Source organism: Lathamus discolor, chromosome 4 (assembly GCF_037157495.1).
Source record: "Lathamus discolor isolate bLatDis1 chromosome 4, bLatDis1.hap1, whole genome shotgun sequence".
Lineage (NCBI taxonomy): Eukaryota > Metazoa > Chordata > Aves > Psittaciformes > Psittacidae > Lathamus > Lathamus discolor.
The window spans coordinates 119,912,745-119,939,065 of NC_088887.1; the positions used below are offsets into that span (position 1 = coordinate 119,912,745).

At 40.0% G+C, this 26,321-nt stretch overlaps 1 protein-coding gene across 1 annotated transcript in view; it reads right to left on the reverse strand.

The window, feature by feature from the left end:
* Positions 1-1,390: 1,390 nt before the first annotated feature.
* Positions 1,391-26,321, reverse strand: part of TMEM135 (transmembrane protein 135) — a 168,122-nt gene continuing 143,191 nt past the window's right edge. Inside the window, exons 7-15 of the mRNA XM_065678794.1 lie at positions 20,290-20,331; positions 18,403-18,549; positions 16,313-16,382; positions 11,379-11,546; positions 9,498-9,561; positions 8,777-8,853; positions 7,077-7,175; positions 5,264-5,331; positions 1,391-3,670 (exon numbers count right to left, since the gene is read on the reverse strand). Of these exons, the coding sequence (XP_065534866.1) occupies positions 3,538-3,670; positions 5,264-5,331; positions 7,077-7,175; positions 8,777-8,853; positions 9,498-9,561; positions 11,379-11,546; positions 16,313-16,382; positions 18,403-18,549; positions 20,290-20,331 (868 nt within the window). The 3' untranslated portion in view covers positions 1,391-3,537. The remainder of the gene's footprint in view (positions 3,671-5,263; positions 5,332-7,076; positions 7,176-8,776; positions 8,854-9,497; positions 9,562-11,378; positions 11,547-16,312; positions 16,383-18,402; positions 18,550-20,289; positions 20,332-26,321) is intronic.

The window sequence follows — 26,321 nt, forward strand, 5'->3', positions numbered from 1 at the left end:
CGCTTCAGCACCATGAAGGTGAAGAATTTCTTCCTTATAGGCAACCTAAATGGAACTTCTCCAGGTTGACCCACATTTCCCAAGTGTCCCTCCGTATTCCTCTTTACAAAATTACCTTCTACTTGCAAGAAATTTGATGTTTTCGAACAGACACCCATCATATGCTCAAACTCCCGGAGAGCTGTGCCGCAGCCAGTGGGAGGAATCACTGCTATTTCAGTCATGGGCAGAGCCGGAGCCATGCAGCCCTCCACAGTCTTCATCATCAGCTTGGGGCTCCTCTGCTCAACAAGGAAACATGAGATAACCTCCACCCACAGTGCATGATTACCTGTGGAAGCATGGAGCTGAAGTTGTTCCTGAAGTTGTTCCAGGAAGCTAGGGACCAGGTTAGGAAGGCTAAGGCCCAGTTAGAATTAAACTTGGCCAAGGATGCTAAGGATAACAGGAAGGGATTCTATAGGTATGTACCGAATAAAAAACAGGCTAGGGACAAAGTAGGCCCCCTGAGGAAGCTTTCGGGAGAACTGGCTACGCAGGATTTGGAGAAGGCTGAGGTTCTGAATGACTTCTTCGCCTCGGTCTTCACTGGCAAAGGCTCTGACTGCACCACCCAGGTCTTAGAAGGTAGATGCAGGGACTGTGAGAATGAAGACCTTGGGCCCACTGTAGGAGAGAATCTGGTTCGAGACCATCTTCAAAATCTGAACACGCACAAGTCCATGGGACCTGATGAAATCCATCCGCGGGTCCTGAAGGAGCTGGCGAATGAAGTTGCTAAGCCACTGGCCATTGTATTTGAAAAATCATGGCAGTCAGGTGAAGTTCCCGATGACTGGAAAAAGGGAAATATAACCCCCATTTTCAAGAAGGGGAAAATGGAAGACCCGGGGAATGAATGACTTTTGTTTAAACCACGACAGGGGGCTATACGGATGCTGGGGAGGGACTCTTCATCAGGGACTGTAGTGACAGGACAAGGGATAACGGGTTCAAACTTAAACAGGGGAAGTTTAGATTGGATATAAAGGAGTTCTTTCCTGTGAGGGTGGCGAGGCACTGGAATGGGTTGCCCAGGGAGGTTGTGAGTGCTCCATCCCTGGCAGTGTTCAAGGCCAGGTTGGACGAAGCCTTGGGTGAGATGGTTTAGTGTGAGGTGTCCCTGCCCATGGCAGGGGGGTTGGAACTGGATGATCTTAAGGTCCTTTCCAACCCTAACTATTCTATGATTCTTTTGGCACTACCTCTTCACTTACACTGAGTTAGGACTATATTCTGTAATGCATCCATACGATTTGAATGCTCAACCACCTTCCTGGCGTTCCTTCACGATCAATATGACTTCACTTACGACTCCAGATGGCTTATTAACAACAACCTAGACAAAAAGTCACTTTTTCAAGCAGCAACTGTTTATTATTGGGAAAAACATTAGGACTTTATTTTTTTCCTCTTACATATACTTGATCTGAATAAAAATAATTTATAACTTTTTAATTTCTTTTTATATTACACAAAAATAACTCGCTACAAGGACTGTGGATTTTGGAAGCAGGAAAACGTAGACAGAACTATTGTTTAGCTGCTGAGATGTAGTACTTGGATTTTTCTTACTTCAAATAGAGAAACAATCACAAGTGTCATTCCAGTGAAGAAAATGAATCCATCTATAAAATATCTTTACGTTTGGGAATGGTACATAGTTACACTACAAAGTATTCATAATATAGTGTGTGAGTTCTAACGTATTACCTAAAATACATAACTTCTCAGACTTTACAAGGTCAAATATTTCAGACCATATTCCAGTGGAAAAACGCTACAAACCTATTATAATCCTTTAAAAGTTCTTGTTGAATTAACTCTTTATTTCCTTTTAAGGAATTTTAAGGTAAGATTTCAAGCAATAAAATACTGCATACAAACTAGCTTGCAGAACTTTATTCACACTAACTTGGACAACTGCTGTTTGAAAGGACGAAGCACCTTTAGTACCAGCGATAAAGCATCACTGCTGCAGTAGCTGATGAAGAAGCAGGTTTTGTGCACAGACTGATACGATTTTCACGACATTCCTACAAATCTGATAAAAATTACTGTATATTCAGTAATAAGAAAACTAGTGGGAATTAAAATACACTTAGAGCTGTATTACAAGACAGAGATTCTATTCATTAATCCAATTCCTATCATTTGACAAAGACTCCCAACACAAGCAACCTACTACAATTTCCACTCCCTGGCTTACCTGGTCTCTCTTCAGTTGAATGTGAATATAGTTCATCTTTTCATTAAGCTCTAAGTAACGAACACCATTCAGCATCACCTGAATGGATTCTAATAGAAAAAGAGCCCCAAAAAGCAAAAATAAGCAGCAATTAGCACGTCAAGGTCTTGCTTTAGAACACAAGCTCTTATCTGCAGGAATACTCGGGGTAAAATTGAGATGGAATTTGTGTAGGTAGTTATTTGCACTGAGTACCCCATTAAACTGAATGCAACTGTCCCAGTCGTGGCTGTCTGATGGCTTGATGGAAAAACATTTTTCACCACGTACAAGATAAAAACCCTATTAAAATGACCATCAAAACCATTCTCTGAGTCTCACCTCAGGGGGTCAGCTCTCTTTAAAAGAAACACTTGAGATGCTGGCTGGCGCTGCAGCTTGACAAACAACCCCATGCACCATCGAAAGCGACAGTGTCAAGCCCTTTAAAAACAAACATTTCATTTCGGTGTATTTTGGGGGAGTTTTGTTTTGTTCTTGGCTTTTTTTAGGTCTGGAACTGCCGGCTGTTCCCAGCACCATCTCGGAACCCGGAACGTTTCATTCCTTCCTCCACTGCTTCTGTCCTTTTCCACTTGGCAGATCCTAACCACCACACCCCCTGCTCCTTGCCACGCAGCAGCCGCTGGTACCACCACTTGCCTTCTCTGTTACCCGCATCACCAGTGGGATTCACAGCCCTGGCACATGGTTTCTGTATTAACATGTATTTTCCTTTCCAGAGGAACCCCTTATTTTGCAGCTATAGCTGTGTAAAAATACTGCCGTTTTAAATAACCAGTGGGCAGTGACACAATTTAGAAATCCAAGGAGGCATTTCTACCTGACTGCAATAGCTGTAAGATCAGGTAAAATTCTGGACCTAAACTATGCCACTTGTCTTCCTTTCTAAATTAAGGATTACTTTTAGCTTTACTACTGTGAACTACAGATTTTTCTGGAAGTTGTTATGGATAATTTATATTTTACTTCTCTAAATATATTACTCATTTGTTTAATTCATTCAGGAATCTACCAGACTGACAACCAACTACAGTCATCCAAAAATAGTTTCTGCTTACGGAAGGGGCTTAATCATTAAGCCACACTTTCCTGCAAAGCTTCAGTACTTTTGATTGGTAGAAAGCATTTCTCATTGAAATAATACTGAAGTGGAGCCCAAGCCCTCCTCCATATATACGACTGTTAAGTTAATTAACTTCTCAGGACAAAAAGCTGATCACATTCAATGACAAGATACACTGTCGTGTTCAAGACAACTCCAGCGGTAGCTCTGGTGGTACAACAGTGTATCTTGGGTCAAGCTTAGGTGTGAAATCCTTGAAGTACTTAGATGCTTCGGTACCAAATACATCTAAAGCTTTCCTGTTCATGACAGCAAACCTGGAAAAGAAGAGATATGAAGGCAGGAATGGATTATTCATTTAATGATGAAAAAGAGTAGAATTATTGTTGAAATGATTTCATTTTATGGAACACCACCCAAATCTTATTAAACAGGCCTGCACTGTTTAGAGGTTGCAAGTTTTCCTTTTGGGCAATAAAGATTAAAAAGAAACCACATCTGACGTATCTGTTTAGTAGTGCTTTGTGTAGATGTACTTTATAGAACACACTTGTGACAAAGGGGAGAGTCCTATTCTACTTTTAAATCCACAAAGAAAAGTAAAAGAAAACACTACTGTCCTTTCTTGTGCCAGCAGAGCAAACTCTGGCCGTGCTTGCACATGTCTGGGTAACAATTTTACAGGTGTTACAACCTATTTCCATTTCATTTCACATTCAAAACTGTAGAGTGAAAGACCTATGGAATGTCAAAAGAAATCACCTCTATGGAGTGTCAAAATTACTATTACAGAAATTTGCTTCAGATAAAAGAAAAAAGCAGAAAGGAATTTATTTTCCCTCCTCTGTTTCAATTAAAGCAATCTTAGGATTCAGAAAAGAGGGAAAAACGCAGCCAAAATTGGACATCTGCACCGATGTCACCCCTGTACCATGTCTGTATGGCCTCAGAGGGTGCCTGCAGGCTGCCTCCAAGCATCCCAAAAGGTGCCTATGATGTCTAGCAGTGTACTCAGTCACCTCCTGTCCAGCTAAGAGTGTGCTGTGCCACGGGGAGTGTAGGTTCAACATGTTCCAGGGACTGGGCTCTGATTTCACTTCTGTTTTTATAGTCTGGAGAGCTCACTGTCATGACAGACATTACCTCGTATAATCCCATTCCTAACCTGATCTACACTGAGATTTGGATGCCTTGTTCCTGATGTTTGCACTGATGCCTTACACATCAGAGTAATAGTGTACACTTCACTAAACTGTATTTTTAGAAATCAGTTCCAGCAAAACCTATTTTAAAGAGTCAGCATTTTAGATCCCTGCAGCAAATAAGAGGAAAAATATCCAGTAAGACATTAAAGTGTAAATTTATGGTTATAATAAGTGGAAATTTTTCAATAGCTTTCCAAGGAAAAAAGATTCCTTTCTGAATTTGAATAAATGGCCTATAAAAAAGCCCTAATGAATCTTCAAAGTATTCTTAGGAAGTACTCTGACATTTCTAGTAATGCTTTTAAACATTACTATTAATACCATGTTGGCAACCACTGCACATACTACGTGATTTCTTTAGCCTGTATAGTTGCTTACTGAATTCTTCATTTTCCATTGAAATCTGAAAGCATTCCACCCTCCAAATGAACTAAAAGATAAAAAAGTCTTCAAGTTAAATCCTCGTCTGCTAAATAGTCTTAACTAGATTTAAGCCTTTGCTCCTGTCATTAGACTAAACCCAGCAACGTCACTTCAGCAGCAAAGAACTTCCAGCAGACTGGAAACCAGTTGAAAAGCAAAGTAAATACCCAGGAAATTAGCCCATATGCACTACAGCTCTGCTGTTGACAGCAAATGACATGGAAAGCTAAGTGTGATCAATGATGTGCTTGGACAAGCCGTAACATACCCCTGACTACATACCTGCCCTTTGTTAGTCGCAGAAGAAACTTCCAGTATGAAGGTCTCAGGTTCTGAACTTCCATGACAGCCTGCAAGGAGAGAACTGTGTCAGAGCCTGCTGAGTGCCAGGGAAAAGCTTCAGCTGCTACAGAACGTTGCCAAACCCAGTGAAAGGATAGTTATGGATATATATATCACAGAATCACAGAATCCCAAGGGTTGAAAGGGACCTAAAAAGATCATCTAGTCCAACCCCCCTGCAAGAGCAGAGTAACCTACAGTACATCACACAGGAACTTGTCCAGGCGGGCCTTGAATATCTCCAGTGTAGGAGACTCCACCACCCCCCTGGGCAACCTGTTCCAGTGCTCTGTCACTCTTACAGTAAAGAAGTTCTTCCTGAATATATGGATATGTATTACATGAAATACAAATATGTATTTAATTTTTAAAACATCATCTCCTAATTCGTGGTGTGAAAGCAGCTGTGATCACCTGCCAATGGCCAGAATTACCACCAGACAAGCAGCTCACAGCTGAATGCAACGCTCTCTATGCCCACCACCAGCATACCAATATTCCCACAAGACTGCCTTTCAAGAGTGGTGGCAGATAACTTAGTTCTCATTGCAGAGAAAGCAGCAATAATCCTTGCTATTCCTACACACACAATTTTGCACCTATGGATGCCAAATTTACCTACTATTTTATGCCACTCTGCATTTTGTGATCTTCCATTTCTTGTAGTCACCTTTATATTTCATGTTACATATCTTAAATAACGATACATAACCAAAATCCTTGACTTCTATTTCATTACTTTTCCAGGTCACTTATGAATATAGTGAGCAACAAATGTCTCAGCACAGATCCCTTTGCTAATTTCCCCTTCCTTCCTTCCTCCCTCCTAAACCTAGGAATTTACTTCTATTCTTGGAGTCTTTTTCCAATCAGTTATTAAGTAATGAAAAATCCTTTCCTCCTTTCTCATACGAACATTATTTCTGTTAGCCTGAGATGACAGTCCTTGCCAATAGTTATTTTGGAGATCTCAATGCTGCAGATCTTTAGGCACATCCCAAGCATTAAAATATCAGTTCTCTTTGATACTAGAATGAGAGATATTCCCTTTGGGAGCAATGGGGAGTGGCACTATGTGGTTAAGCACAAAAGACTGTTTTAGGGTCATTTTATACTCCCTTTATTGAAGGGTACGAAAAATACATATAGCTATGGAGGTCCAGAAAACATGCAGTGGGATGTTTCAGCAGCAGGTCTAGAAATGGAGATGTAGTAGCATAGAAGAGTAATTTGGGTACCACTGAAAAGGAGCTTTCCCGTTGATGCAGCTGATAAGTGGACTGAAGCTGAAGGCATGCAACTGACTTGGGAAGTGCAAACGATGATAGCTACAGCTTGTCTGAACATAAAACTTCAGATTTTCTTACTAACTTTGGCAGATTTTTTCAATTCGGCAACTTCAAGTTAGCTTCAAGTGAAAACTTCCAGTTGATTAAAAACTTTAATGGGTATTAAAATGTTTATGGGTATTAAAATATTACAATATACTATATGTCTCCTTGACAAACTGTCCTTTCACATGCTTATGAAAGCCCATGCATTTACATTCATCCTCTAGGTCAATACATTTGAAGTTCAGTGCTTTCTATAATGTATTCAGCTACAAGCATATTAGAAATTTGAGTCCTAGAAATTATCTTCCCACAATGACACTCAAAAGCAGGAGCCCTGATTCACAGCATCTTGCTGGAATCACTGTAATCCTGTGCTCCTCATTTCATTCAGCATTTGACATAAAGAACGTCATACTTACTGCCTGAAAGCATATCGACGTGGAAATGGCATAGATGATGCTATCTGCATGAGGAAAATAGGGAACCTTCCCTGCTTCAATGCCTTTGAAGTATATAGTCTATAAAAATAAGAAAAAAAAAATGCTGAATGAAGCAAAATAAAGTAGCTTTTTAGCTCTTATTTATTTTACCTTTTCAAAAAAACATGTCAACATTACTAACCTACGCTCCTATATTTTTGTATATGTCCAGAAATGTGACATTGATGGAGATGGCTTACAGAAGTTACCCAAGATCATAAAGTGAGAGGCTATTAATGCACAGAACAGGACCTAGCAACAGCCTTGGGTGTTAAAAAGGCCAGTACAGACCTCAGAGATAAAAAAAGGGAAGTTTGCTGTGTGGAATTCTTCATTTTAAACAAGCAAAAGAACAATGCAATAACTATCCCAACAAAGTGAATATTCACTGTTCCTAAACAGCTTGAAATCACATACTTTACTTTCTGAGAAAACATGTAAAGTTTATTTTCCTGAGCACAGCTTGACCTTCCAAAGCAGCACACGCCTCTTCGGTCAGTTACCCTTGGCTTGCGTAAGATGATAAAAGAAAGAAAGAACACACAGCCCTTTTCTTATTTCACTGCAGCCACAATATCTCAAAGGCCAGAGAAAACCATCAGCAATATAAGATAATATTGGGGTTTTTTACAACTGGTGTTCTAAACATCAATATGGATAACTCAGATTTGCTTTTATATAACAACATGTGAACTACCTTCAGAGCTTGGCCTAGCATTACAAGAAGCAAGAGTAAACAGAGAATATCTTCCCTTTTTATGTTTAATTTTATGCTTCACAACAATAAAGGTTCCTTCTTTTTGCATTCTTTGAAATGAATTCTGCTCTGGTAGTGGAGGTGGATAAATAACACGAGGACACGAGGCCCTGGAGGTCTGCTTTGTGATTTGGGGATGATGCTTAACAGGAGAAAGTTCCCAACTTATTCCAGTGGTGCTCTTGGGGAAATAATCATGACTAAGTCCTGATTTTGTGGAATAAACACAGTAAGACATCAGAAACTGGCTAGCAAAGTTTCACTGGCGAATCCAAACTCTACAAACTTTATTCTTCCCTGGGCTTCTCATTTGAACAAGTTCATTGTCACAATTCAAGCCTGAAAAACAGTAATTAGAACGAAGTTCATTGCAAAGCTGGGAATTCAATCAGTTGAAGTAAACCGACGAACAGCTCCAGCTATAAACTAAAACCTAAACTATTTTGAGTTATCTTAGACTGCTGAATGCCAAAATTAGGGAACAAAGGCAGGAAGTGAAGCTGTAGCTTTTGGCAATAAATCTGCAATTAAGGACTAGGTCTGATTTATGTTTCTGGCAAAATTCTTGGAACTTCCAGATTTAAAAAGTCTGCAAAAAGCTACAAAGCAAAGGGCTATCAGGAGATTAAATAAATTCATGGAGAACATACATGGAGACCAGTGGATAAAGGACTTTTAAAATGAGTCACAGAAAAGAAAATAAGAAAGAAATAAGACCAAGAAAAGGCACTGCCTCTTGGTGCACAGGTACTGAAACACACCACTGCCACACAGCTTTGTATTATACTGGAATTGTCCAACAAATCTTGCACAAGTCATTTTCTTTTTCTGCCTTGAAAAGATAGATGAAATAAAGAGCTCTGTTACAAGGGTAGTATCTTACCTCTACTAGTTTGGATGCCAGATACATAGAGATAGTAGTACTTTTGTAAAACATCATGGAAATTCCTGCTAAACACCCTGCAACAATTGGAGAACAAAAGGATTGTTAAGATTGTGATCTACATTGCAGTATGTTAGCTCAGGAGACACGGCACAAGATTGTTTTCTGTCGCTACAACAAAGTTCAGTGATCTCTCTGTGCTGCCCATCAAAATATGGATTTTGTTATTAAAAAGAGAAGTTTTGAAACCCTGAAGCAAAGCTGTAGTCCAGGGCTTAAATTTCCTCTCTCATTGCACAAAGAGAGACCCTTGAGGTTCCAGTATGTGATAGATGCATAAACAGCAAGGAAGGGCATGCACCACATACAGATTTCATGGCAAAGGGTCCTTCTTTGTATCTGGTGGAGCCCATCCTTTCAAATGGGTCTCCTGTCACATACGGAAGAGTCACTATTTGAAACTCACATCTCGACAATTGGAAATAAAGGACAACTTTACATTTGTGTAAAGTCCTTGAAGCTGACCATAAAAACCACACCATTTGACTGAATCTGCCTTACAATTTTAATTGCAACTCTTTATTTGAAGCTTTATGAAACATGACACAACCTTGATGTACACGGTCCTATTTTCATCATAGGAGTCAGAAAAGGGAATGGGAGAACTGACAAGAAGCAAAGTCCCAACAGAGGTAATATAAACTTCTCTTCATGGACTCACCAGCTACAAGTGCATGAAGCTCATCATCTAGGTTTCGTACCCAACGCAGGAAGCAACTAGTACCCTGCAGGTGAACAGAGAGCAGGATTAGTCCTAGTTATTTCTCTTTCATAAGGCATAGACTAGAGACACTCATTTATAGCCTAGTAATATAACCCACAGTATGAACTGTGCAATGTGAGCTATAATCCACAGTGCCTGAAACCTGTTTACCACTACCATTTCTTTCAAAATCAGACAGCAGATCAATCCAATTTCAATACCAATCTAATTCTAACACTAATCTTGAATTCACATCATCTTTATTTGCTGTAGTTGTCTAGACTTTCCCACGATAAAGTCTGTTTTCAACTATACACCAAACATCTTGAGGTTTTTCCACACATCTAATATATTCTGCAACTAGGAAAACATATTAATCTAAAAAGTTAGACCTGCATATGGCTAAAAGACACCATGATGCTCATAATAACCTGTTTGTTGACACAGACAACAATACACAGTTGTTCAGGCCAGAATAGATGTAACTGTGGCTTAGGCTGTATTACAATGTATTTCATTTGGATTACCGCAGGGTACCAAATGGTGTGGATTGTTCCATGTCTGCTTTAAACTCTGCATTGTTTTGTTCAACTGTTTTGGAAAGCCACACATTTGTCTCCAAATGTTACCCCAGCAAATTTCTGTTAATGGTTCTAGATCCACTTAGTAAAGCTCAGTCCAGTGCTGACGGCACCAACAGAACATTATGTAGCTCAGTATGACAGTCCAATGATGTCTACTTTGAAATAGTATGTAATACTATAGTAATGATGTCTACTTTGAGATACTTTGATACTTCATGTCAGCCTTTTAATCCATCTAATGTGTACTCTTCATGGAATCAAAGAATGATTTATGTTGGAAGGGACCTCTGGAGATCATCTGCTCCAGCCTGAAGCAGATCTAATTAGAGCAGGTATCTCAGGAACCTGTCCAGTTGAGTTCTGAGCACCTCCAAGTATAGAGACTACACAGCCTCACTGGGCAACCTGTTCCAATATTTGGCTACCTTCACATGAAAATGTATTTTCTTGTATTTCTTCGCAATCTCCTGCATTTCAGCTCCTATACTCTCCTTTACTTACTATAAGTCAGAGCACATCACCCTTGTAAAATGAGTATCTATAGAACTTTGCAACTAAAGCTTTTAAAAGACGTCAAAATTATTTCAGCTTCCACAATAATACAGAATTATCTTAACTTTACAGAGCCAGTAAAGTGGCAGTTGAAAAACAACATGTGTGATTAAGACTATAAAAGTGCAAAAGCCACTTCAGCACTGCACTACTTAATACAGTCTCCCTCAGGGTGTGTGCTTTGCCACATTCTCTTTTGGCATAAATAAACATCATCTAATTAATCCCAACAATGCTGCGTGAATGCCCATCAGTTTGCAATCTGTCATTTTATAATGGTGTAGAAGTGCAAGTGGTAAGTGCAATGTCTTCTCAGCTGCATGTGATATATGTTCTGCAATCTCCTGCTATTTAGTGTCAAGTTAGAATTCCAGATATTTGAGCCAAAAACAATCTGCAAGTGGCTTCTCTGTGGCAACACTGCTGCTGCTGCTCGATTCACTTTCTCTGAAGTACACCCTAACTCCTGATCTTGATACCATGCTGCACAATCCACCTGGTTTATTCAGAAATGATAGCAAGAGCATACAGAATAGATGACTAGTTTTCTATTTATGATTTCATTACTGCAATACTATAGAATTCGTCGCTGTAGAGTAAACACCACCAGTCATATGTAGTGGCTACACTTAGCTCTTTGTGACATTCTGAAAAGTGAAATAAAACGCACGGCATTTGTCATTTTTGTATGCCTAAAGCTTACTTTGTATATACTGACGAAAGATCCTAGAAAAGCTCCAAGCTGAAAGTTTTCCTTGTTGTAGAAGAGCGAAAGTAGCCGGGATGGTTGTGTAAACAGATGCCGGAAGGTGGATGGAATCCGAAGGCAACACTGGATCAGGTAACCGATGCTGAACATCCTAATGAAGCCCTAGAGAAAAGAAAGAGATTTTGTGGTAAGAAACCACAAATTCAGGAAAAGGAAAAGCAGAAACATCTACAGAAGTACTTATTTTTGACTTCAAGCAGTTTAAAACCCAACTCTGCAGACACAGTGTAAAATGCAGCCCCATCTTCAAACTCAAGATTGGGGTTTTTTTCCCCGATTCCCCTGTAAAATAGCAAAGGTAATAAAATCACAGTCAATTGACTCTCCTTTAATTTCTGTGAATATCTGAAAGGCCTCAAGGGACAAACTCTTATTTCTCTTCTGCCTCTAAAATTCTGTCCTTTGAAACAATCCTGATGACTTCATTTCCAGATTACTGACGAGCTTTTAACCGCAACGGGTATACAGAGGAAAGTAATGCGGTGGAAAAAAAGAGCACTTCTACACTCAGATGTCTGCAGAAAGCACCAAAGGAGGGGAAAGTCCACAAAAATAACTCTCAGAAAGTGTGAGAATTAGAAAGTGACCCTGGTGGCTTGGCACATGCTCATGGACTTTCCCTCAACCAAACTGGAGGCTGAATGATGCCTGTAGCAAGAGAAAGGGTGAAACTGGAAGGCAGATTACGTGCAGAGCTACTGAGAAAGAATAATGTGGTTCCAATGAATTTTTCTTACTGCTGCACCTTGGATACGGATCTGCTTGTTTTTACACCATGTCACAAAACCACACTGACTTTTTCTTTCCAAATTCTTCTCCCCGGTTTTTTACAACTTCCTTCAAAGCTTCCTATCATTATTCTTACCCCATGGCTGAACTCCTCATATCATTCTGAATTAAATCTGTTCTTTGGAGGATGTCGTATGTGAAAACTATGTACACTCCCCATTAGCAAGTAAAGCAGGCGCCCCAAGCTCATGATTTTCTAAGATACTCAGGGACACTGAAACAATTTCAGATACAACTGGCAAAGGGTTTGATCGAGCAACCTTTCAAACTCAGAAACTCAACAGTATTTTTGCCTCCTGCAGAACTTTATAATGCACCATGGAGTTCATAAAATTCTATTGTTGTTAAACATCCAGTAATAACATCTTCCTGAAGCATCTACTCTCCCTGCTAGTCAAGAAATGGTTTAAGAGAATCAAATGACAGAAAATATAGTGTCATCCAATAACCCAGTAGCTGTGAATAAAGAAGTTCCACTTCTTAGAAGAGCTGAACTGAAGGATGGAGTTTTAGTTTTGACGTGCACCAAACAGCATGAAATAGCGCACATCTTTCTACGTAGCTCATTACATCAAACAGGTGAATCCATATCACACAGGTGTTTGTTTCAGAGCCACAGAAAGTATTACATCTTATAATTAACACCAAATATAGTAACTTTTATATTCCATAAAAAGATTTCAAGTAATAACGGAGGTAGAAAACAGTAGAGTATACACAGGACACTAATAAACATAAGTGAGGGAAGAAAACCCTGCTAAGAGCTCTTTCACCACAAAGACTTTTGAGCTGGGAACTCAACTCAGCCAGAAGCAGCAGCCTGGTGAAACCACATCTGCAAAGCTCATTAAACAAACCTTCTGTTTTTTGCTAAAGTTAACAGTGCAGTCAAGATACTGGCAATAACTCGAATTCAGAAAAGCACATGTGTGCACATGAACAGAGCTCAGTAACGTACCAAACCTTAGTCAACCTGCTGTAATGTGTCAGGAATTAGTTAAGAGACTTAAAATGTGTTCAGGCTGTACAGTAGCTCATGTTTCTTCAAGAGACAGACCGCAGAGACTACAATAATCAGAAAATAAACTCATTTATTTTTTATCATTTTGGTCATTAGGTAAGCTCTGAGGGTTATATGGTGTCATCTGCAGCACCAGGGCAACAAATGGACAACTGGGCTACTACTGTTGGCTAATGCCTCCTTATTGTAATCAAGTGGAATCCAAAAGAGGAAAAATATCTTCTGACTGCTTCTGGTGGCTCTTTTCAAACATTTACAAACCTAAAGCACTTTAGATATTTAAAATGTGAAAGGAAGTCTATAAAATCAGGTGGTAACACATTACTAAATGTTACTTAATACCTATAATGAATTCTGCCAACTACCTAATGTGCATTTAAATGTGAAGCAGGAGGAAAAGGGCTAGAAATGGCAATTAAAGCTCAGATGTGAAAATGAGAAGATGAGATGCTCAACGGTACAGAAAAATATAGCACGGAGGGGAAATTTTGGCAGTGAGCAGCTCGTAAGATCATTATTAGATTGGAAAGTTCCCTCACAGATATGGAATTACAAAAACATGCTCGAGTCATGTCAGGTGACAGTTACTACTGATCGACTCCAGGAACGGCCATAGAGAGAACTGAAAATGTTTTCAGGATTTTGGATCTTTAAAAATCCAAATACACCAAAAGAAATTTTTTTCTCCTATAATTTAAAAACAAGTCTCCAAAAAGTCAGGAAATTCAAAGATCTGGCTGCCACTTCAGTGGTATATCTCTGAATATGTTATTCCAGTCAAGAATAATTTATACTCAAATGCTATACAAAACTGGGACAAGAATGAAGTACAGTTTAAAAGCACAACTGGTTTATCTAAAGAGAGAACAACCTTATAAAAATGTCTTTTTTTAGACTTAGTTCAGCTCTATCATCTTTTGGGTTTTCATTTCCCCTTATCCCCTTCCAAGGATATGAGAAACACTGTAAAAATGATGCTGAATAAACAACCAAAGACAGGGACTCCTGAATATCCCTCTTTTTTTTCTCCTTTTCATCACTGACACATCTCCCCACTCAGCCAAGAAAGGACACAAAGGGTAGTGTGGGGCTGGTCTACTGTAATCTGAAGAACTCACAACCGGAAATCAGATTTGTGTCTCTCAACTAGAGTAATTTAACAAAGACTAGTTCCTATTTCTCAGTCACCCTTCTGTTTTACACACATTTCAAATTCATTGTATCCCATACTGGTCAGATCACCTCTCTCTTTACCCATATGCACAACTATTCTTCCAGCAGATCATGACAGTCTTCCATGGAGAAGGGGCATCAGTTCCATTAGTAGCTGAACAAAAATTCTTACTTGTTTATTCTAACTGCACTTGTAAAACAATACAGTGTGACAAGAGATTTGAGAGTTATGGAGAGTTATGACTGCTGAGCATGCAGCACAATGCATAAGGATTTTCTGTGAGTGTAGTAAGAATCTCAGAAAGCAAGCCTGGACTAACAGTAGTTAAGAGCTAATTACTGTAAAATATGCCTAAGTAATGGAAGACAGCACTTTATGTAAAAGTGCAACAGACTGAAGTTATCACAAGGCACCCATGGAAAAAGATGCACGCTAGGAGATACTATCAGCAGAGATCTGGAAATGCAGCATGCCAACCCATGAAATCACTTCTTTGGTTTGAATCTAATATTCGCTGCAGTATTGCACACTGATTGTGAAGGCCAGACACCAATGTCTATGGGAAAAACATAGAGTACTCTGCAAATGAAGGCACAGGGAATGTTTGCTCCCCAGAGGATGCTGACCAAACATGAACATTCAGGGAATGAGAGACAAAGCAGGCCAGGAGGCATTGAACAGCAAACTTACTGGGCAAGGCACCGCACAAGCACAAAGCAAAGGGAATGTCTGTGTCCCCAGAGATGTTACACCTTGAATAAAAGAGCTCAGGAACGAAACATTAAGTGGATTGAGATGGTGGTGAGAGGTTGTAAAACTATAACCTTAATCTGGGCTCTGATAAATATGTCATAGCTACAACAGGAAAGCGATGTAACTACCCCGAACTACTCATGAATGCTCTACTGCATATTCTCATTATAATTCAGCAGAACACTTATGTACCATCCCAAATCCTACCAGCTCCAGCACAGCTTGTATCCATGTTACGCAGTGGTATGCTAATATACTGCAGTGTAAAAGGAGTGTTAATAAGACACAAAATGATGTTTTTAATAAACATACATGAATGAATGTTGTGCTAAGTCTCTTCTGATGGTAAATTTAAGCATAGTGCTTCTGAGATAACACTAATTGTATGGAGAATTGTAATTTAAAGAAGGTATTTTTGAAAGTAATTGATATCAAAAGCATCTCAAGATCCTCAAATCCATTTTTGCTGCTCCATGTATAAAAATGGATGAATGTTCAAGTGATGGAGATCTTCTGGAGTCTTACCAACTCCTAAAAGAGGCATTAGCAGTTGGTACCACATGTGTCAACCCAATGCCGGCCAAACTAAATCTCTATCCAGTATTCATGCTACTGTATTCATCCAGTATCCATGTTACTATCCAGCAACATGTGCTGATCACATTAATGATGGAAGGTGAATTATGCCACTGAACATGAACAGTTCATCCTGGGAGCAGCAACTGTGACCAATCTCTCATTACCCTGAGCCCTTAAAATAACATAATGGAGAAGTGGGCATGGGGCTGAGCAGCAGCGTGCCAGAGCAGCACATTCCCAGTGACTGATTTCGGGTGGAGCCACAAGTGGGCTCAGCCCTCAAGTGCATCACATAGTTAAACAAGTTCCTTGCTTGCTAGCCCATGTTTTCCCACACATTTGTATGTTATTCATTCACTACGGCTAATCTGAGAGACCAGGAACTTTAACCCCACCACCACCCCGTCCTAAATTGAGAAAACCTGTTTTCAGGCTTGTCACATTTTCAACAGAAGCACAATGAGTAACAGGCTCCATTCTCACTATAAGTATATGCTTTTTCCAACTAAAGACTTTGCCAGGGTTTGTCGATTTAACTTTTTCTGCACTTACTTTAATACAATATGAGATGCAATTATCTCCGTAGTGTTTACAGCATCTGTGCCTTGGGCCATGTTTGCACCTGCAAAGAGCACAATGAAACACATATAAACCCGTAGCTGTTTTCAGTATCATCAACAAGAGACTTCATAATTTTTTCTTGCCTAAAAATACATAAAGTGCTATTTTCCCACCACTCATTCTCCCCATTACCCACCGAAGGGCACTGTGAACTTTTATGATGCTATAAAAGGATAATAAAAACTAACAATACTTGAGCTGTACAGCAAGAAGTGTCTGCACACTTACTTGGAGCCAACCTTTTGCGCCATGCTACACATTAAATGCAGAATTAAAGAACAAATTTTCTGCTGTGGTGAACATGGGGAAATGTTGTGAACCTTCCCAATCTCTGTTCTGTGGTTCTAGAAGGATACTTGATATCTGCATCCTTATATCTTCCATACCATTGTAAGGTTCACTGGAGGGCAATGAAGAACATACAAACGCAGAGATGCCCAGTGAGACTTCTCTCAATTACAAGCCTTCCACTTCTATGCTACTGATCCTACTATGTAGATTTTTATGGAGCCCTCACTTCAGACTGAGAATTTGACCTTGAGCATTTAAAAGAGCCTGGCTTGGGATGGTGGGACGCATGGATTGTACAGTTGTTAGCCCTGCATTATGTAGAATTACAAGAAGTAATGTCATACCAGGTCTGAACATTGCATTTTCCTATAGCCAAGTATTTAAGTTTTAATGCAAAATAAATGACACAATTTATATACTGTGTCAAATATGTTGGAAGTTCTGAATCGTGTACTATAAAGTATAATGGCCATAAATCATCTGTGAGGTCAGTTTATGCAGCAAAAATTGTAATGAGAATGTGATCAGGTTACAGGCATTTAGACTCAATTATACTGAAAAGAACCATATGGAGGAGAAACCTGGCAGAGCAGTAAGACTGACATCTGAAAGTTTTCTCAATGTCTGAGTTGGGAACTGAAAAACCTTAAAGCAAAAATGCTCTTGTTCACCCACAGATCCTCGTATTTAATGAACAGTGGAGGAGCTATGAACTATCTCCAGCAAATTGAGTAAGAGGTATTTAAGACAAGATGGGTATAAGCCAACTCATCTAAAAGGATCTGCATAAGGCTGGAGCTGCCTTCTCCTTGAAGATCTTTTGTTATCTGAAACAGTTGTGCCTGAAAAGCCACTGCTGACTTTGAGAACACAATGCGCTTCGGAGAGCTGTTCCTCTCCTGCATGCCAGCAGGTAAAGATCTGGTCATAAAACTGTTCATGGAGAGGTCAATGGCAGTGAAGATTGATAGCTGTGGTATGAACAGATCCCATTTTTTTTCTTCATTTTCCTTGTAAATGAATGTCACTTTGTGGCACCCAACATACCTGAAGCTGACAAATCAAGCACAGCAGAAGTACATCACCTGAACCGCAAATCTATCTGATGTAATTTCCTCAAGCTCATACTAAAGGGCAATAACCTGGATCCTGTAGACCAGGAGTGAACCTGACTAACCTATCTTCAGCTGTCTAGCTCTGAACTTGTGCAAAACAGTTTCAGACTCACTCTTTTGCAATTGCTGACAGTGGAGGCAGGCTACACGCTATCAATTGCGTTCTAAGGCAGTTCCTGCTATGCAATACAGGAATGTAGCTCCCCAAAAAGATGATGTTACAGTGACTTATGGTGACCTAAGGTCTGCCGCTGTGCAATTTCCCCTCCTTAATATCACTACAAGCAGCAGCACAACCCCCCCATGAGCTGGTTTTGCTGAAAACTGCAAAGCAAGCGCCACTCTGCAACTCAGAACTGACTGAATTTACCTTCCCTCATTAGATAAGTGCACGTTGCAAGTCACTGCTATGACATAAATGTCTTAAATTTTGCTTTTATTAAAGTTCATCGTTTGCCACTGCCAACTACCCAGTAACAATGAAATGCAAACCACTTGAATGCAAAGCAAAAGCATTATAAAGCATTGTCAAATAGAATGTAACAAAACATTAAAGTGATCTAAGTAAAGAATGATTCATTCTGTTCTGTTTTTTTGCTGTTTTCTTTGACTCACACTTTGTCCATGAGCTTTTTTGTCAGAGTCAGTATGTTCATCCGCTGCGATACTTTTTCACAGGGCTTTATCTTTCTATCTGTTTTTGAAAATGCTGCTTCAGGTGAAAACGAATGAGTGGGGATTTCTTCTTTCCCTACAATGAACCTGAGAGAAAAAAACAAAACAACCATTATATAAATAACTCAAAGAAATACATAAAGGCCAGTTAAGCCTCTAAGTGTTTAAGACACGCTTGAAGTTACCCACAGGTCTGCACCCTATACAGCTGCCAAACTATCTCTTTGCAAAGATCATTCCGCTGACACATATTTAAACTTCAAGTAATGGTCACAATTGGTGCCAGGAATGTTTTAAAGCTAGGAACAAGAATATTACTGGGGAAATACATTTCACATACAAAGGACGAACACTAAGTAAGAAAATTAGAAGGGCACGTGAAATGTCTCCATTCTCTGCAGCAAAATGAGGTTACATAAAGCCTGATAATGACTGTAATATTTTTATAAAACATCTGTTTTGTAAAATCTTCAACATGTTTTTGCTCCCACCAAGAGCATCAGCTTTGTTTTGTTTGGCTTCATCTTCAACCCTCCTTCTTCACCCAGAAGTTGATATTGTCAATACACTGGTTCACCTTAGGTATAGAATTACTGCGTATCAAGGGCTGTGGAGGACACCATGGCAAGATGTTTCCAAACACTTTGCACTATAATGCAAGTTACACTGTGTTAGGCTTGCTGAGGGCGATGAAGGTATAAAAGCTTTGTCATTCAGTATGTGACTGAACTGGTGATTTCAGAAAGCGAGTTTCTGCATGTTGATATAGGACTGTTTTCATTTCTGGACTACAGACTGTATTATTTAACCACTGGCACCTTCTACCAAATGTGGCTGTTTCATAGCTCTAAATGTTATATTTCCCACTACCAACAACAGCAAATCTGTCTGCTTGACTTTAGCTCTTTTCTTCCAGTACCTAAAGATGGCTGACAAGAAAGCTGAAGAGGGACTTTTTACAAGGGCCTGTAAGGACAGGGCAAGGAGGGATGTCAAAGGAGAGATTACAAAGGAGAGACTGAGATTAGATACAAGGATTAAATTCTTCCCTGTGAGGGTGCTGAGGCGCTGGCACAGGGTGCCCAGAGAAGCTGTGGCTGCCCCATCCCTGGCAGTGTTCAAGGCCAGGTTGGACACAGGGGCTTGGAGCAACCTGCTCTAGTGCAAGGTGTCCCTGCATGGCACATGAACTGCATGAGCTTTAGGGTCCTTTCCAGCCTAAACTATTCTGTGATCTGAGTGGCAGACAGGTGGCAGAGTATGTAAGGGAAAGGGAAGAATAACGTGTCTTTGTACTTCTGATTCTAGACACAAAGATGGGAGAACTTCCTGTAAGTACAACAGAGTAACACCAGAGGATCACATCACAAAGTAAATTCTAGGAGAGCCTGGACCACGACAATAGACACAAAGTTTAGTCGCATGTTGAGGATATCTCAAACAACTATGGTAGGAATCCATGCTTTATTTGGATGCTGATTACAGAACCACCTTCGTATTCATTAAACATCTTGTAAATGCAGCAAATAAACTCCAGGTCAAAACAGGGAGCCATTTACTTCCGGAAGAGTATCAGGAACCCCACTCTTGGAAATATTAATGCTCCTTCAAAAATAACCACATTGTCTGCAATTCCTTTAATGATGGTCCCAAATATATTCTTCTCTTGCCAGAGAGAAATCCTCTGGGAGAGTTTCCTCTCTTTCCTATTTCTTAGGAATACTCTTCTCCCACAGCTGCCACCATGCAGGATTCCTTCAAATCTCCACTGTAAACTATGTACTCACAGAATCTATACTTACTGTATCTATCTATATCTATACTTACTTTAGTGCAGAGTATGTAAATCCTTTCAAGCCATCTTTGCATCTGAAAGATAAAAGTAACAGGTTTTTCTATAACAGGGTGCTTGCACTATAAAGTTCTAGATTAAACATTGCATAGAAGGGCTGTGGATGAACACTAGCTCTTATTAACAGAAAACAAACACCACGTCTGTAACAACTCTGTGGCTATCGCTGACTCCACAGTTGTCACCACAGCCTTGGGACATCTCGGAAACAAAGGGCACAGCATACAAATGTCAGTGCTTCTCTCTTTTAGCCAAACCAAGCGTGGAGACATTTTTAAAGGATGGTGACAGAACCACTGGGGTGACAGTGGAAGATTTCATCGGACAAAGAATGGCTGCTTTATGGAAAAGAAGTCATGATCAGTTTTCCGAAACAGAAATGTTAATGCAAGGAGAGAAAGGAGCGTTGGACCTCAACAAAATACCCACCCTCCTGTGGAGAGCTGCAAGCAATAGTTATTCTGACTTTGAGATAACTTGTTCTACTTTGCACAGTGCTGGTCTCTACAGCTCATTACTTTAAGAAGACTCTCAAAGTCCCAGTTTTTCAGTTATATAGTGGTTATGCTGATTCTGAGCATGACTATAGATATACTTCCTTATAGACTACAGGGTTCCTTGTGTGAATGATGACCATGGTAAAGAGTCCAAAACTGGCTGTGAAAGATTTAAGTTATTGACTTTTTTGTGCCCTGGGTACACTGAAAGGAGCTGAAGCTTGATCCTTCCTGGTAGACTTCTCAGTGTCATGTAGCAAAGCAAAGAGCAGATGCTTGGGGGTTCACCCCTTTTCTTTTTATAGACTCGGCAAACACATCATGGTAAAAATGAATTCTTGATAAGAATCCATAAAGCACATAAAGATTACATAAATCCAGATGAATTTCACAAAGCACAAACTAGTAACTTATCAACTTACGTGTTCTCATGAACACATCTATTCTAAGACAAGACAGCACAGAGGTTGCAAAGGCTTCTTAAGTTGGAGTGCATGAAAGTAACCCTCTGTCTTCTGCCTGCTGAAACCAAGTGGTCCCTGGAAAGCCTGTGCCCATACCCTCCTGAGAGCCCATGACATTGTGTCCCGCAAGGCACCATGCGTGGTCAACACGTGCTAATGATGGCTGGATACACAAACAGCAGAAAGAGCACTGTGAGATTAAAGATGTGCTCAGGCCAAGAAAGTTGTGATTTCTCCTGGCAGGCAAGCTCTGGTAAGATGTGACAGCTTTAAAAGCTTCTGAGAAGGTCTTCCCAAGGGTATGGCCTTCCACATGTGTGTTTGCAAGGACTTGGTTTTATCGCCATGTGCACAGTGCTAAATGAGTATCAGATAGTTTCACACAGCACTAGATGATTCATCTTAAAAAGTTTCTCTTTTAAAATGACCGTACCTGAAATATTGCTCATGTATATGATGTACATAGGGTTCAGGGTAAACACATGCACAGAAAACTGCTCGCTGTATCTTTAATTAACATAGAAGTTTGTAACCATGGGTATGCAAACGTTTTACTTTTTATGATTCTTTCCCTATGGAATTCACAAGCTGAAAATTATCCTAATATTTTTACAGGAAGATGGACTGAAAGATGGATTGAAACAATTGGTGAGTGATGGACCAGAACAAATGAAATCAGCTTTGCCCATAGATCACGGCAAATCCCTGGCACATACACCCGCTCTATCCACAGAACCATGGTCCAGTATCAGGAGTTCGATTTTAAACTCACAACGACTGTAAGTTAATGCCCTTTGAGTTAAGGGAGTTGAACACGTTATGTCTGCAAGCTGACAGCTCAATAGGCCCTTTTCTTTCCAGTAAATTAAGACCATACACAAACTGAAATGTAAACGCACACAGGAGTGTTTCTAGAACGATACTGAAACAGAAAAGTAGTTACAGTACGAGCTTAATGATGGTTTTGCCTTAATCATTCCAACGCAACTGCACTTCTAGTTGCAAGTGTTCAATTATTACTCTATCACACCACCAGATGTCCCTACCCAACTAGTGCTGGAACTGACCTGACCTGCCTGATGCTCTCTTACAATTCCTTTGCTATATAAACTGTCCTCAAATCCTCATTCGAAGCTTTTCTTCACTAATATTGAAAATAAGAAGACATCTGAATGGCCAAGAGAGCAAACAGCACTCCAACCTCCCGCTCTTTACTCCCCAAAACATGAAAAAGATTTCTAATGCCTCTTCTAATTACATGATTGAAGTCAATTCTACACAGTAAGTACTGAGTGCATTGGGATTTTATCAGTTGTTCTTACTCGTTTTATTTATTATTCTATACAGAGCTACAGCTATGAATCTCCAGCAAAATGCACTGAGGTTAAACACACAGTTCAATATGTAAATAAGGCCAAATTCACCATTGTTTTTTTCCCATTAACTTTCTATTTTTTTTTTAATTATAACACAGTATGAAAGTGCGATTTAAGTTCTTCAACAGAGCTCAATTCATGCTGCTTGCTGTCTACAATGTCTTGTGCAAAGCTATTTTGCAAAACTAATGGCTATGTGGAAATAAGTGTGTATTAGGGGTTTCAAAAATAGGAGTCCTTGAGAAACAATACTTTGGATCAAGAGCAGTTTGCACTGTAACTTTCCTTTCTCTGACTTGGCAGTTTTGCTCTTATAAATGAAGCAGCAAAACAAGAACTAAACTGGAAACTGAAGTTTTGGCTGTACATCATCAATACAGTATATTTAAAGGTTTCAAAATACTTGTCTAGAGATTGAAATTGCCTTATTTATTCACTCAGTGGATACATAAAAAAACCCTCCACACTGACTACAAACACACTTCTTTTTGGGGGGACACAACAGAACCCCACACAGGGACAGCACAGAGACGCCAGCCACATACTCAGTGACTGGCCCCGACACTGAGCGCTGAGGCATAATGCAAGCTGCACATGGCACGTTTCATGAACACCTGGCTGCTAATAACTGAACTAACACTAATGATTTGCTTCATACAGCCACTAATTGGTAATAATAATGCCACCACTAATTGGTAATAATAACTTTTACTCAATGCTTCATTGCCCAAGGGGTGAAAAAGCCTGCACTCTGCTGCTGACCCCCGGGAGCTATTCAAGCTGCAAATGAGCACAGTAAAACGCATTACATGCGCCCAGCGTTGCAGATACCCCTGAGACAGAGAAATCTCAACACTGCGTTATAAGCTTGTTTTTAGGGTTATTTAGGGGATTATTTAACCTCGAAGGTCTGAGATAAAGGGTGAGCTGTATGTCATTAGGGGTGCTCAGTGTAGCTCACCTTTGCCACCATTCCCACCACCCTGAACAGCCCAGGGACCAAATCCCAAGTTGCAACAGGGCAGCCTGGAGTTTGGTTTATTTGCCCAGAGAGCAGTCATTTAAATGGCACATAATCTGGCTCCATTTTCCCATCACAGAAGAATATGTCCCTGGTACAAAGCCAATAGCACCAGCGACTCTGTCAGTTGTCCCCACTAGACACCATGTACCTGATGCCACAGCAGAAATGCTCTGCTCCAGCTCGGTTTTGGCCAGAGCCACGGTTGGAGCTGGAGAAGCAGAAGAATCAAGGAGCCACAGCAATAAATTTGGGTTCTCCAAACTCCCCTCCTGGAACAATTTTGGCTCATGAGCAAATAGGGTCAATTTTAATCGCACATATTTATAACTTAGGGCCACACACATTTATTTTTTCATACAGAAAACAGCAAAAGTGGAGCAAAGCCAAAGCTTGATACTAACTATACTACAAGACACGCATGAACTCTAATTATTTTTGTTTGTGTATGTAAAGAGGTGCTGTACGTGAGTCTATACTCTCCCTCCATCCTGTGGGAAGGAGGAGTTCCCACACTGAACTGTAAGGCTGGATGCCAGCAATTATGTTTTGGGCTTTCTTATTAGTATGTCTTGCCATAACTCTTGTCAAGATTTTCTCCGTGACCAATTCCTATTCCCTTCACAAGAAGCCTTCTGAAGAAACAAATCACTTTTCACCCATGGAACAGGTAAGGAGAAAGCAACTTCCAACAACAACATGTGCCATGTTTAACAGCATCCCATATTGCTTATGTTATCCTTCAGGGTAAGAGTAAATTAGAAACTCCCATATGCAGAGCTCTCATTATGGCCACGTGGAAAGGGAACACTGCAAGCACAGGGCATGTGTTGGCATATTACTGCAGCACATCTGCCAATAAACACTGGCCGGGGGAGGACCACGTTTCCGATCATGGTGTCTTGTTTAATGGGGAAGGGAGGATCAGAGTGATGAAATGTGACTGTGTCTGAACACGCCAGCTACATCCCTTGCTATTAAATCCCTTGTTATTAGGAATTAAGGGCTATCTAAGCTCTTTTGTGAGCTGTGCTGAACTCCAGAGGGTAATCCACTTTCTGTTTTAAGCTACCTAGGGAGGTTACTATGCCTTCCTCCTCCTGTTTTTCTGTCCTTTATTCCTTGTCTTAGAGTCACAGAATGGTTTGGTTTGGAAGGGACCCTGAAGATCATCTAGTTCCAGCCCCTTGCCATGGGCAGGAACACCAGTCTGTCTTCAGACACCAAGTTCTTCTCCCCATTCTTAGAAGTCATCAGCAACTATCCTTTTTCTGAGCTGTCTTCTGTATTCATCTCTCTTGTTTTCCATCTCCTCTTTTTGCTCCTTCTTTCTGCACGAGGAACTCCTATTCTGTATTTCCTCCCCACCTGTCCTCTGTTATTCTCAAAAGCTCATTTCTTTTTGCAATAATAAACGCATTTTCCAAACCTCCTCATGGTCTGACACGTTCCACCATGTTAAACATAGAATAGTAAGGGTGGGAAAGGACCTTACGATCATCCAGTTCCAATCAAGTGGGTTATGACTCCAAGATTTAAAGTACAGATTAATCACCACTGAAAACCAGGATTATGAAGAACTTCAAAACCCAGCGGCACACACTTACTCATTCTGAATCACAGAAATAGAAGAATTAGTTCAAGCCCAGTTCTAAGCTGTTTTCAACTACCTAAATAGGAAAAAAATGGTAAGATTCATGGGTTGAGATAAAGACACTTTAATTATGGCCATGTCAACTAATTACCTTTTCTTGATATCTTATTAAAGACATTAAAACTTGCATATCTCACAAAGATAACTCAACCCAAAAGGAACATCCGCATTTCAAACTAAGTTATGGTATCCTGTACAGACATGCAAACATTTTTGTCCATCCATCCACATGGAAATGTAGCTCTTAAGAGACACCAACCAATTATTATATCAAGACAACTGGAAATGCACAGAGCAGAAAGAAAATGTCCATGCACCGGCTGCAATTAACTTCAACGCTTCCCCCAAGACCAAAGTTAAGCCCTTCCTTCGTGGTGTCTCTATATCCCAACTTTCCCCAGTTGGAATAAACACCTGCTTTCCTCATTCTTCCACTTTGCCAGGACTGGAATGGAAAAACTGATGGAAAACCTTTTCTTGCCCTCCTCTCACCAAGCAGCAGGAAGGAGGCCCCACCATGTCGGACCACAAAACCCCAGAAGAACCAGCAACAGCTACAGGCAGAGAACTGCCATCGCCACACAGCAGCCACTTCCTCCAAGACACAATAGGATCATAAGGCACAACTTGTGACTTGTTCAGAGGAAATCCAGAGCCAAATGTAAGGGAAAACAGGATTTATAGCCAGATTCTCTTTCCTCTGAATTTCCCTTTTTCTGGATTAAGCATTTATTTATTTCTATAAATAAATAAATATTTATATATATTTATATATATATTTATAATTATTTTTTAATAAAATACTCATATTCAACCAAGGACTACGGAAAAAATACAGGGAGCAATTACAAGAACAGAACCTCATCTTGTACCCTACAGACAACATGTAGTGTTTAGAAGACATGTCAGACTGAAAATAACTGAAGTCAGAAGAGTTGGAGTGGAAACTCTTGCAAAACCCATACTTCAAACTATTAAACGTGCAATGCAGCTGG